At 43.1% G+C, this 12,693-nt stretch overlaps 2 protein-coding genes across 2 annotated transcripts in view; both read left to right on the forward strand.

The window, feature by feature from the left end:
- The first annotated feature begins 1,468 nt into the window (after positions 1–1,468).
- On the forward strand, positions 1,469–11,939 carry NANP (N-acetylneuraminic acid phosphatase). Its single transcript, XM_066237913.1, has 2 exons — positions 1,469–1,598; positions 10,452–11,939. Exons 1-2 carry the CDS (start codon positions 1,512–1,514, stop codon positions 11,088–11,090), a joined length of 726 nt encoding a protein of 241 aa, XP_066094010.1. The 5' UTR covers positions 1,469–1,511; the 3' UTR covers positions 11,091–11,939.
- Positions 1,481–12,693, forward strand: part of NINL (ninein like) — a 203,285-nt gene continuing 192,072 nt past the window's right edge. The window contains exon 1 of the mRNA XM_066237907.1: positions 1,481–1,598. The gene's annotated coding sequence lies outside the window, so the exon portion shown is untranslated. The remainder of the gene's footprint in view (positions 1,599–12,693) is intronic.

Raw genomic sequence — 12,693 nt, forward strand, 5'->3', positions numbered from 1 at the left:
TTTAAAAATGTACTGGGGAGGAGGGCTCCAGTTCTAACATGGCTACCATAGCATAGTAGTATGAACACAGTAAGACCCAGATAGGAAGTTTCTGAGCTTGGAAAATAAAGTGTGTGTGATAAGCTATAAAGTAAGATTTAAAAACACTGGCTATGCCATCTGTGGATGAAAAAGGGGCCATACACTAAACCTCACAATCTCAAGGAAGGCCTGTATAGTGGGCCATATAAACTCAGAGACCAAAATTAACCACACAGGATGGTCTATAATGACCACTGTGTTTCAACTGCCAGTCCACAGACCAGCCCACCAGAAATTTTTTGCTGGTCTGTGAAACAGTTAACCACCCTGATGTTGAACGAAGATTATAACCCCAATGATATTAGTCAAATCTGCTTATGCTCAGGGTGATTTCTGCCTTAGCGGTCTCTGAAATCTATTTCCACCAGTTCCCAAGTGTAAAAAGTTTGAAAACCACTGGTCTTCACAAAAATTTCTAATTAAAAGAGCATCATGGTGGGTAGTCATATTCTTGCCATGGGGCAATCTTTACCTTAAGTGAACTTATTCACTTTTGCATCTAAGATAACATACCTTTGAAATGTCAGAATAATAATCTTCTTTTCCAGATCCCTCAAAGGCACAACCTTGGCATCAGAGCAGGAGAACACAGACCCCCTCATTATCTTGTTGCTTGCATATCATCTCTACATACTGTAAATGTTCATTTAACTACCTTGTACCCACCAGCGTAAAAGAAGTATATTTCTCCATTTTGCTTTTTATCCAATCCCAGAGATTCCCCTGTCTTGCTTTCTCCCACCCCCTTTAATCTACCACAGTGGATTTCATGTAACCGTCCTTACATCTCCCCGTTATTCTAATATATAAAGTGAGCTGCAAAACTGCCGTTCTCCAGAGAGAGCATTTTCTTAATCTATTGAGATTCTGCTCCCCCACAACTGTTGTCAACTTGGCTCAAATAAACATAAAAACTCTCCATAGGTTTCCACATTTCTATGCTCCTGTTGCTAACAGCGACCTTTCCCATAGCTGCAGACTTACGAAATGAGACACAGACACACACACAAACACAGTTATATCTTGACTTACGGTAAACACAGGACCAGTGACACTTCAGCGTGCCAGCAGCTCCCTGTGCGATAGCTAGCCTGCCACCGCCCCCGCCCCCTCCGCACCCTCTCCCCAGATACATCTTCCTGGCATGGACAGCAAAAGGAAAAAGATAAGCAGAAAGCAGCTACAAAGGAGGAAACCACTTCTTATTGCTGTTCCAACAACCCCTCCGCGGTAACAAAGCCATCCACCTCTGACACACACAGAATACCACGATTCCGAGCCTGGAGTGCCCGGGGCTCCCGCTGTTGAGGGGCGGTGCACGGAAGGGTCAGGTGACCCTCACAGCTCCGCCCACGTGTCCCCTTCCCGCCGGCCTACATCACGCATGCGCCGCTCTGGTGAGGCATTGGAGTGTCTTGCCGGCGGCTGGAATGGGGCTGAGCGTGCGGGCCGTTTTCTTTGATCTGGACAACACGCTCATCGACACGGCGGGGGCGAGTAGAAAAGGCATGTTGGAGGTAACTTCCAGGTTCCGCAACCATCCTGCGGGTGTAGTGTGCGAGTCCCACCCGGTACCGCGCGCTTTCCCTTCCGTTGGTGTCCTCCCCTCCACTTCGCGTCGGGTTGGTGATCCCGCAGGCCCCCCCCCCCCGGAAGTACTGGTCTCTCGGCCCTTGAGACTCCGGTGCGGGAGGAAGACGGGCGAGTGGGCAGGGGAGGCTACCTTCCCTCAAACCTGGCAGATTAGGTTACCTGCCTGTCTACCCGCAAGCTCTGGGAAGCTGGGGTCTTGAAGTTCATTTCTGCGCCTTGGAACCTGGAAAGCTGCCACGATGGCAGAGTTGCCCCAAAACGTCTATTGTCACACCACACCGAGTCACCTGGCTTTTTGCCCAGTCAGGTCTGAATCAGCCAAGACGCGTGCACGCAGCTGCCTCTCTGTGATTGACCTCGGGGAAGGGTTGTCCCCCCACAGCGTGTTCCTCGGGTGGATCTTTGAGGAGACCCAGGAACTTACACAACTATCAGTGGTGAGCCGGGACATAATCGATTCCAGAGGATTTTCTCTGCAGAAACTCCCCTCCTGTCACCTTTACTAGATTTCTGAAGTGAAACTCAAAAGTCCCACCTACACAGGGCATTTCTTTCATGAGGTATTGCTCCGCCGCATTTTCTCCTTCCTGTACCCACAGATACTGCATCAGACCTTTCCTGGTTTCTTCAGGCAACCTAATCCAATCCTGTTTTCCTCCCTCTGCCTTCAGCTTTAAGGAGAAAACAAGGATTATCAGATGTGAAAAACTCACTTGCAAAAGCTAATCCTTCTAAACCTGAGTGTCCCTTCCTCTTCATGTTTCATTAGTTAGATTTTGTCCCCTGGATCTTCATCCTCTTTCTTGGTGCGTACCACCCCTGCATATTCAGGTCTGCCCCATACCTAAAATAAAAAAAACTGCTTCTGTTGGACTGTTCTTTCTCCACTAGATGATATCTCTCTCTCTTGACAGCCCATGGTTTTCAAGAGAGCTCTATACCTATTATCTCCTATTTATTCGTAAATCCATTGCAATATAGCTTCCTGTTTGCCACTAGAATAAAAATTGACTTGACAGGTCATCAGGTATCCTCCAAACTGCCAGAATCAGTAGACATTTTAAATTTATCTTAATGACCTACCTGAGCATTCCACACTATTGACTGTCCCTTCCATCTTCATACCCTTGACTTTGACCTCAGAGGCTATAGTGCCTCCAATATCTCGAAGGGGTTGATAGTACATATTTACCTGTGTGTTCTTGGTAGGCCAAGCACAATGTGTTACAATTAGGCCAAATCATGCTGTAAGCCAAAAGAGTTCAGGCTTTAAATTGGGCATTTGAGTTTAAATCACAGCTTTCCTAGTGCCTAAACATGTTACCTACTTAACCACTCTAAGCTTCAAATCCTCACTATAATATTTGAATAATGACATTAGTTCTCAAATCCCTATCAGGTAGGCTTAATATAATACAGGGGAGGTACATTCGAATCCAGGGTTCACTTAATGAATTATACCACCATCTAGCCTGTCACCCAGTTCATCATTTCCTGCACATACTCCTGGCTGTTATCTTAGTTAAAACTAGACTTGTCTCTTGTCTAGACTGTTGGTGTGGTCTTGTCCACATTCCTTTCATGGTAAAATTTCTTGCTGCTTTTTTTTTTTTTTGAAAGACAGGGAGAGGGACAGATAGGGACAGACAGACAGGAAAGAGATGAGAAGCATCAATTCTTCATTGCGGCCTCCATTATTTTAGTTGTTCATTGATTGCTTTCTTATATGTGCCTTGACCAAGCGAGTGACCCCTTGCTCAAACCAGCAACCCCACGCTCAAGCTGGCGACCTCGGGTTTTCAAAACTGGTTCCTCTGCATCCCAGGCTGACTATCCACTGCAACACCGCCTGTTCAGGCAAAAATTTCTGAAACAGATTTGGTCTTTACACCCTCCTTTATACCAGCACAGTATTTTGTTCACATATCTCTTAATGCACTTGGAAAAGGATATTACAATTAGTTTTTGCAATTCAGATGCCCACAACTAAATAGTGAGCTTCTTAAGAATGAGCAAACTGTCAGTCATCTTCACTTGACACATGGTGAATGTTACATGAATGCTGGATGGATGGATGAAAATCCAGGCCTCCCCACACTTGGTTCTGTTGTTGCCTCCTTTGAATTATATACTTTTGACTATACAAGTACCCTTTGTACATTAGAATATAGCAACACCCATAAATGTTGTCTTATTTAAAAGTAACACGCCAGATTTCATAAATCATTCTGAATGAATTATGAAAAGGGGAGGGGGGAAGGTTCTAGCCATTGCCTTGGGTTTGGGGAGAAGGAGTCATATATTAACTGTATTAGATAAGCTTTAATTTTCTTTTAGTCTTCTGGGAAAGTTATTTCCACCTTCTTCAAGCCAGTCTCAGTGTCATTACTGAAGAGGAAGCCTTCTACAGAAATGTAGGGTTTCTCAGTGAACAAAGTAGAAAATATTTCTGCATGTGAGTTTACTTTCTAGTGAGGATGACAGTGAACATAATATAACAAGTGTATTTATAAGGGTGTTAGGCAAAGTGGAGAGAGGAACAAAGCACAATTTTAAATAGGTTGGTCAGATTAGTCCATATTGAGTGAATTATATTTGAGCAAAGACTTGAACTAAAAATAACGAGTGTTGCTTGAATTGTTAGGCTGTATACAGGCAGTCATATTTTATAAGCATGTATTTTTTTTGTGTGTGTATTTTTCCGAAGTGAGAAGCAAGGGGCAGCAGGCAGACAGACTCCTGCATGTGCCTGACCGGGATCCACCCAGCATGCCCACCAGGGGGTGATGCTCAGCCCATCTGGGGTGGTGCTTCGCTGCAACTGGAGCCATTCTAGCACCTGAGGTAGAGGCCATGGAGCCATCCTCAGCGCCCGGTCCAACTTTGCTCCTGTGGAGCCTTGGCTGCAGGAGGAGAAGAGAGAGATAGAGAGGGAGGAGGGGGGAGGGGTGGAGAAGCAGATGGGCGCTTCTCCTGTGTGCCCTGGCTGGGAATCGAACTCTGGACTTCCACAAGCTGGGCGACGCTCTACCACTGAGCCAACTGGCCAGGGCCTGTGAGCATGTATTTTTAATTTAGTTTTATTTGGGATTCAGCCACTTCATATCTTAACCATAGTGTTATAAAGTATTATATGGTTCTAGTCCTCAAAAAGTCTTCTTATATCACAGTTAATGAAACACTAGAACTGATTATATTAATTTTAATTCTGGGTCCACAAAACAGGAGGTAGAGAATAGTTTACTCTGTATGTTACAAGATACAGCCTTTAATAGAATTTTCATGTTGATAAAGTTTGAATTTATATTATGTCTACAAATTGATTCCCCTACGCCCACTATTTTAAAAACTATTTCTTTAGGCTATTGGTACCTGGTAGGCTCATTCTACTTAGAATTTTTTTTCAAGCCTGTCTTACCCTCCAAGTTAGAGATCTTTTCCTCCACCTTCAATTCAATCAAAACTCCCATTCTCTCAATGCAAATGTTAGGAGACTTAATACTAATAATAGCATGTACTAATTCAACTTGGGAATTTTTTTTATATAATATTAATGTGTGATAGGCCTGACCTGTGGTGGTGCAGTGGATAAAGCGTCGACCTGGAACACTGAGGTCGCCGGTTCGAAACCCCGGGCTTGCCTGGTCAAGGCACATATGGGAGTTGATGCTTCCTGCTCCTCCCCCTTTCTCTCTCTCTCCTCTCTATAATGAATAAATAAAATCTTTAAAAAAAAATATTAATGTGTGATAAACACGTATGATAAACTGATAAACTTTTTCCCCAAAGATGTTAATATTATTAAAATGCTACTTGTTATCCCAAATGAATCTGTAATTAGTTGCTGTGTGACAAATGGGCAAGTTAATTCAGGGAATATAATGGGAAGAAATTGTGAAGCTTGTGAGTGGTATACTATACCTTTACAAGAATCTCCCCTTTAAGGTGAGCTAATTCTGCTTTTTAAGAGATCCAGTGAATTGCAGATTGCAGTAACTGAAAATTAGATCTTTATTGGGAGCTCTCTGTTGTTTTTTTTTTTCCCCTGTATTTTTCTGAAGCCGGAAATGGGGAGAGACAGACAGACTCCCGCATGTGCCCCACCGGGATCCACCCGGCATGCCCACCAGGGGGCGACGCTCTGCCCCTCTGGGGCGTCGCTCTGTTGCAACCAGAGCCACTCTAGCGCCTGGGGCAGAGGCCGAGGAGCCATCCCCAGCGCCCGGGCCATCTTTGCTCCAATGGAGCCTCGGCTGCGGGAGGGGAAGAGAGAGACAGAGAGGAAGGAGAGGGGCAGGGGTGGAGAAGCAGATGGGCGCTTCTCCTGTGTGCCCTAGCCGGAAATCGAACCTGGGACTTCTGCATGCCAGGCCGACGCTCTACCACTGAGCCAACCGGCCAGGGCCATGGGAGCTCTCTGTTTCTTTAACTATGAGCCAGATCAACCACTGTGGAGTCCCTAGACGCCTATTTCTTTTTATTGTGTAGCAATGGGGTTGTTAAAAATTTAGAATGACCTTCAATCATAGATCAAGAATAATTCAGCTGACATTGTTATAAAAGATGGTGACATAACCGTGAAAGTTGCAAAGGCTTGATTTTTTATTTGTTCATTGAAATTTAACTTTGTAAGGCAAAATTTATCAGTGTTTTGCCTTCACTTAAAATTCTTAGGGCTGGCATATTTTTCTTGGTATAATAAAAATTTTCTTAACTATTGCATTTTTTTTCTGAAGACAGCCTGAAAAATATTTTCTTTACTATTGGTGGAAGTTATTCTTATACTCTGAAGGAAGAATATGTCTGTTCATCTCTTTTTTTATTTGCAGTAGGTGAATTGAGTGTCTGGTGAGAGTAGCATTCCACTATTCCCTGTATAGTTTGGGGCAGCAATTTTTTTTTAAATTTTTTATTTATTCATTTTCGAGAGGAGAGGGAGAGAGAGAGAGAGGAGAGACAGAGAGAGAGAAGGGGGGAGGAGCTGGAAGCATCAACTCCCATATGTGCCTTGACTAGGCAAGCCCCAGGGTTTCGAACCGGCAACCTTAGCATTTCCAAGTCAACGCTTTATCCACTGCGCCACCACAGGTCAGGCTGTGGCAGCAAATTTTGTTTGACCTCTTTGCTTGAACAACAAACAATTTTTAGTCCCAGCTATATACATTGCCCTCATCCTCAAAACTGTCTTGGTATGGTTGACTTTCCCCAGATGTCCCTAAGACAGGAAAAATTCAAGTGCAGGTAGTTTGCTTGGGAGGTGATCACAGGAGGCACTGTAGGTGAGTGGTAGAGTAAGAAGGAAGGGAGGCGAAGGTATCAAATACAGGTTACATAAATGAGCAAGTTACTGGTGTGAACAGTTGAGGAACTCTAGGAAATAGTATACAGAATATCTTTACTTGTTCCTCCAAAAGGGCCAGAAAGCTGTGATATTTATTCACCAATTTCTGTTCCTCATTTGTTTAGGCCTGCTCTGGGGCAATGGTTTGGCCCCAGCCTATGTTCATGGGTGCCCCTGTGGCCAACTAAAGCCCTCAGGCAGAGAAGCCCAACTACTTATCGTATGAAGCCATTGACAGGTATGGGAACAGTTTGTGCCAAGGTGGTTTAGGTAGCATCTGCTAGAGCCTGGGACGCAAGGCCCATTATGGACTGCTTCTAAATAGCCTCTGGTCTTGTCTCTTAGCATCTTACTTCACATGACTTCCATTTTGGCAGAACTAAGCTTCTTGTTTTCCCCAATTTATAAAATTTCAAGCTCTTTGTCTTTGTTCATGCTTTTCTTTCAGTTTAGAATGATTTTCTCATTTTTCCATCCCCACCTTAGGGGCTTGGTAATTCTTTGGTTTAAATATTACTTTCTCTGACAAGCCAGCAATGACTTGTCAACAAGTCAACCTGGGACTTGTGATTGCATACCTGCGCATTTTCCCCACCAGATAATGTCATGAAGACAAGACAAGGGCCCAGTCTCCAAGTGCCTAATCCAACAGTTTAAAGGCAAGCATGTGGACTTGGAAAATAGGAAAATGTGTGTTTAAGTCTCAGCTCCGTTGAGTTACTTAACAATTCTGAGATTTTATTTCTTCATCTCAAAAAGGGAATTCTTGTAGAGATAGAAAAGTAGAAATAATGTATGTGGGCCTTGGGCATAATGCTTGCCACACTAGTGTCTTAGTAAATGTTAGAAGTCAGGCCAAATGATTAAGAACCTTATGTAGGCCCTGGCCAGTTCGCTTGTTGCAGGAGAATGACCCTGATGGAGGAGACACTCAGACAACTTAATTAATAGAGGAAGGAGAATTTATTAGTAGCTGCTGGAGCACATGGGACTAGTAGCACCAAAATACGAGTTCCCTGAATTAGATTTTCTTACAGGTTATATACCTTTACAGTATCCAAGCAATGGGCACAGATTTCTTTGTTTAAATTTTCCCAGGACTCAAGGAGAAGAGGGGAGGGGGAGTTTAGGTGGGGTGAGCAAGGGGGAAGGGGTTTTCTGATCACTAGTAGTAGCTATATATAGATCCTGCTTTTCTTGCTTTGTGGCTCCAAGCAACCATTTAGAGAACTATGGGATGTAGTTAATTTATAACTGGCTGACTCAGTTATCCCTACTGGCTCCTTTCCCTTGTATTCTTCTGGTTTCTCCCCTCTCCAGGGAGAAGGGGGGCTTGCCATCTCCTCAAGCTCAGTAGGTTAAGAGCACCATTCTGAAACCATAGTGTTGCGGATCCCTGGTCAGGGCACACTCAGGAAGCAACCAATGAATCCACCACTGAGTGGAACACAAATGAATTCTTCCTTTTCCCCTACCCCCTCTACTTTCCATTCTCTGTCTCTAAAAGAGGGGTGGGGGGAGCCCTGGCCAGATATCCTCTCTCTCCCTGCCTCTCTCTCAAAAACAAAACAAAAAACCCTAATGTAATAAAAGCAAAGGTAAAGAATTGTGGGAACGTGAGAAGGTGTGCTTAATTCTGAAGAAGAAATCAGAACCAGGGTAACAAAGAGAATGACTCAAAATTACTTGAAGTTTTTTTAATCTGCAAAGCTAGGTTTGGAAAAAGCACTGAGTCATTCAACTGCTGAAATCACAGAACATGCTTCATTCCATTAGAGCTGTAGACACATTTTTAAAAGTATAGAATTGGCCTGACCAGGCAGTGGCGCAGTGGATAGAGCGTCGGACTGTGATGTGGAGGACCCAGGTTCAAGACCCCAAGGTCGCCAGCTTGAGCGCAGGCTCATCTGGCTTGAGCAAAAAGCTCACCAGCTTGGACCCAAGGTCGCTGGCTCAAGCAAGCGGTTACTCGGTCTGCTGAAGGCCTGCAGTCAGGGCACATAGGAGAAAGCAATCAATGAACAACTAAGGTGTCGCAACAAAAAACTGATGATGCTTCTCATCTCTCTCCATTCCTGTCTGTCTGTCCCTGTCTATCCCTCTCTCTGACTCTCTCTCTGTCCCTGTAAAAGTATAGAACTGGATTCCATTTTATATGGTGGTCAGTTTATGTCTTTAAAAACATAAAATGGGCCCTGGCCGGTTGGCTCAGCGGTAGAGCGTCGGCCTAGCGTGCGGAGGACCCGGGTTCGATTCCCGGCCAGGGCACACAGGAGAAGCGCCCATTTGCTTCTCCACCCCTCCGCCGCACTTTCCTCTCTGTCTCTCTCTTCCCCTCCCGCAGCCGAGGCTCCATTGGAGCAAAAATGGCCCGGGCGCTGGGGATGGCTCCTTGGCCTCTGCCCCAGGCGCTAGAGTGGCTCTGGTCGCAACATGGCGACGCCCAGGATGGGCAGAGCATCGCCCCCTGGTGGGCGTGCCGGGTGGATCCCGGTCGGGCGCATGCGGGAGTCTGTCTGACTGTCTCTCCCTGTTTCCAGCTTCAGAAAAAAGAAAAATAAATAAATAAATAAAATGGTATAGATAAGAAAAGGTGAGGTGAACTAGTGTTATTTCCGGAGTCTAAATAATAGTTGTTAGAAATATAAAATACTTTACTAACTGTAAGCACAAGTTTCATTTTCATGTCTTCATGACCAGAAAGAAAGGTGGTGGGCTGAAACTGCTAAAAGAAGAATAAAAAAGGATTTCTATTAGCTATATATGAAGAATGTTTTTAGAATAAAAATTGGTTAAAAAAAATACTAATGCGTTGTAGAGTAGCAGTTTTCAACCTTTTTACACTTGAGGACCAGTGAAAATAGGACAGTTATTTCAGGGACCGCTAAGGCAGAAATCACCCTGAGCATAAGTGAATTTGACTAAGATCATTGGGTCTGTACTTTTCATACAACATCAGAGGGGTTAACTGTTCCACAGACTGGCAAAAATTTTCCGGCAGAGCAGTCCATGGACTAGCAGTTGAAACACACTGGTCTAGAGTTTGGGAGATCTTTACTCTTGGGTTCTTTAAAAAATAAGACCAGTTTCTGAGCCTGACCTGTGGTGGCACAGTGGATTAAGCATTGACCTGGAATGCTGAGGTCGCCAGTTCAAAACCCTGGACTTGCCTGGTCAAGGCACATATGGGAGTTGATGCTTCCTGCTCCTCCCCCCATTCTCTCTCTCTCTCTCTCTCTGTCTCTCTTCTCTAAAATGAATAAAAATAATTTAAAAATAAGACCAATTTCCATTGGAAATGGTATGATAATAGAGGTGCCTTAACATGAAGTGGAGTTAGAATCTCTGTGCTCTGGGTTTATAGGATCACGTCTTCTCACGGCATGACTATTAGAAGACTTGAAATGTGTTAATGGAGTTATTTTCCTTTATTTAGGTAATAAAGCTTTTACAATCAAAATATCATTACAAAGAAGAGGCTGAAATAATTTGTGACAAAGTTCAAGTTAAACTCAGCAAAGAATGTTTTCATCCTTCCAATATATGCATTACTGATCTAAGGACTTCACACTGGGAAGAAGCAATACAGGAAACAAAGGGCGGTGCAGCCAATCGGAAATTGGCTAAAGAATGTTATTTTCTGTGGAAATCTACACGTTTACAGCATATGACATTAGCAGAAGATGTCAAAGCCATGCTCACTGAACTTCGAAAGGAGGTCTGCCTACTTTTATTAACAAATGGAGACAGACAGACCCAGAGGGAAAAGATTGAGGCTTGTGCCTGTCAGTCCTATTTTGATGCTATTGTTATAGGTGGAGAACAGAAAGAAGAAAAACCAGCACCTTCCATATTCCATTACTGCTGTGATCTCCTCGGTGTACGGCCTGAGGACTGTGTCATGGTTGGTGACACACTAGAAACCGATATACAAGGAGGCCTCAATGCAGGGCTGAGAGCAACAGTCTGGATAAATAAACATGGAGTAGTGCCACTGAAGTCATCACCCATGCCACATTATATAATTTCTTCTGTGCTGGAGTTACCTGCTCTCTTACAGAGTATGGACTGCTAAGTCAGTATGTCAGTTTAAAGCAAATAAAATGGTATGGTTATATATTTTAGAGGATTTGAACTAAGAGAAGTTAAGGCATTCTATATACTCTGACCGAGTTGTAAGAATAACTTTACAAGCCCTAGCTGGATAGCTCAGTTGGCTGGAGTGTCATCTGGAGATGGAGGTGGTCAGTTCAGTTCTCTGGTTAGGGCACATACAGGAGCTTCTCAGTGTTCCTGTCTCTCTCTCTCCCTGACTCTCAAGAAGAAAAAAACAACAACAAACAAACTTATGATTTAATAGCCAATCAATCACTGATTGGTATTTATATCTGGAAATCTTAGAATAAATTAATACAAGTTACTCTTAGTAATGTGATTGAGAAAACTTGAAGAAATATATTGTCTGTTGATCTGTAACTTGAAGTTTTGAAAAAATTGTTTCATTAATCTTTTAGCATCCTGGATCCAAGAAGATAAGGAGGATAACTTACGTATATGTGGTTGCACAAATATTGGTTTTATGTACTGGCTTAAAAATAGATATTTTTAAAACTAGACATTCTAAAAAGCAAAAACAAAAAAAACAAAAAAAAACCCAAAAACTAGACATTCTATAATAAAACATATGTAATAGAGGTTTACCAGAGCAGCTGGATCTGATTCATATGAAATAAGCACTAAGTCACATGCAAATCAAGGCATTTTATAGTGAAATTATTTTGTGTAATTTTGAAAATATACCATTATTTGCCTACTTTAAATGTATACTTTCTTTTAAAAGTCTAATTTTTTTTACATTGCTTCTTTTGGGGAGCTTCCAATTTACCTATGGTGTAACATGACAAATAAAATCTGTTAAAATCAATATGTGGTGCTTCTTTTCCATGACATCACATCTTTCCTGAGTGAGTTTGTAGTTTTCTGACAGTCTTTACCTCTTACGTAAGTATTTTTACTATCATTTCTCAGGCGCACAGTGGAATCGTGGGGAATAGACTGTCTGGCTATAAGTACAAGCCACAAAAAAAGTCATTTTTCTTTTATGGATACAGCAGAGGGTAATTGTCTTAGTACAGCCTGACCAGGCACCCCCACCACCCCCCATCTAATCTCTACTGACTGGTTTTACCCATATGATGAAAACAAGTAGAAAATTAGGGCCTGACCTGTGGTGGCGCAGTGGATAAAGGATCAACCTGGAATGCTGAGGTTGCTGGTTCAAAACCCTGGGCTTGCCTGGTCAAGGCACATATGGGAGTTGAAGCTTCCTGCTCCTCCCCCCCTTCTCTCTCTCAATCTCTCTCTCTTTTCCCCCTCTAAAAAAATGAATAAATAAATAAAAATTAAAAAAAAAAAGAAAATTAGGTATTTCTATGAATCATCCTCAGGGTGCCATTTTAATATTTGGCTCTTGGTATTACCATCTGCCTTAAGTCTACTGTTTTTCATATTTTGGGCAATACTGATATATTACTGTTTCACAAATTTGTGTCCAAAGCAAGGTTCACTTTAAACTTACTAATTAGCCTGACCTGTGGTGACGCAGTGGGATAAGGCGTAGACCTGGAACACTGAGGTTGCTGGTTCGAAACCCTGGGCTTGCCTGGGAGTTGATGGGA

Source organism: Saccopteryx bilineata, chromosome 6 (assembly GCF_036850765.1).
Source record: "Saccopteryx bilineata isolate mSacBil1 chromosome 6, mSacBil1_pri_phased_curated, whole genome shotgun sequence".
Classification (NCBI taxonomy): Eukaryota; Metazoa; Chordata; class Mammalia; order Chiroptera; family Emballonuridae; genus Saccopteryx; species Saccopteryx bilineata.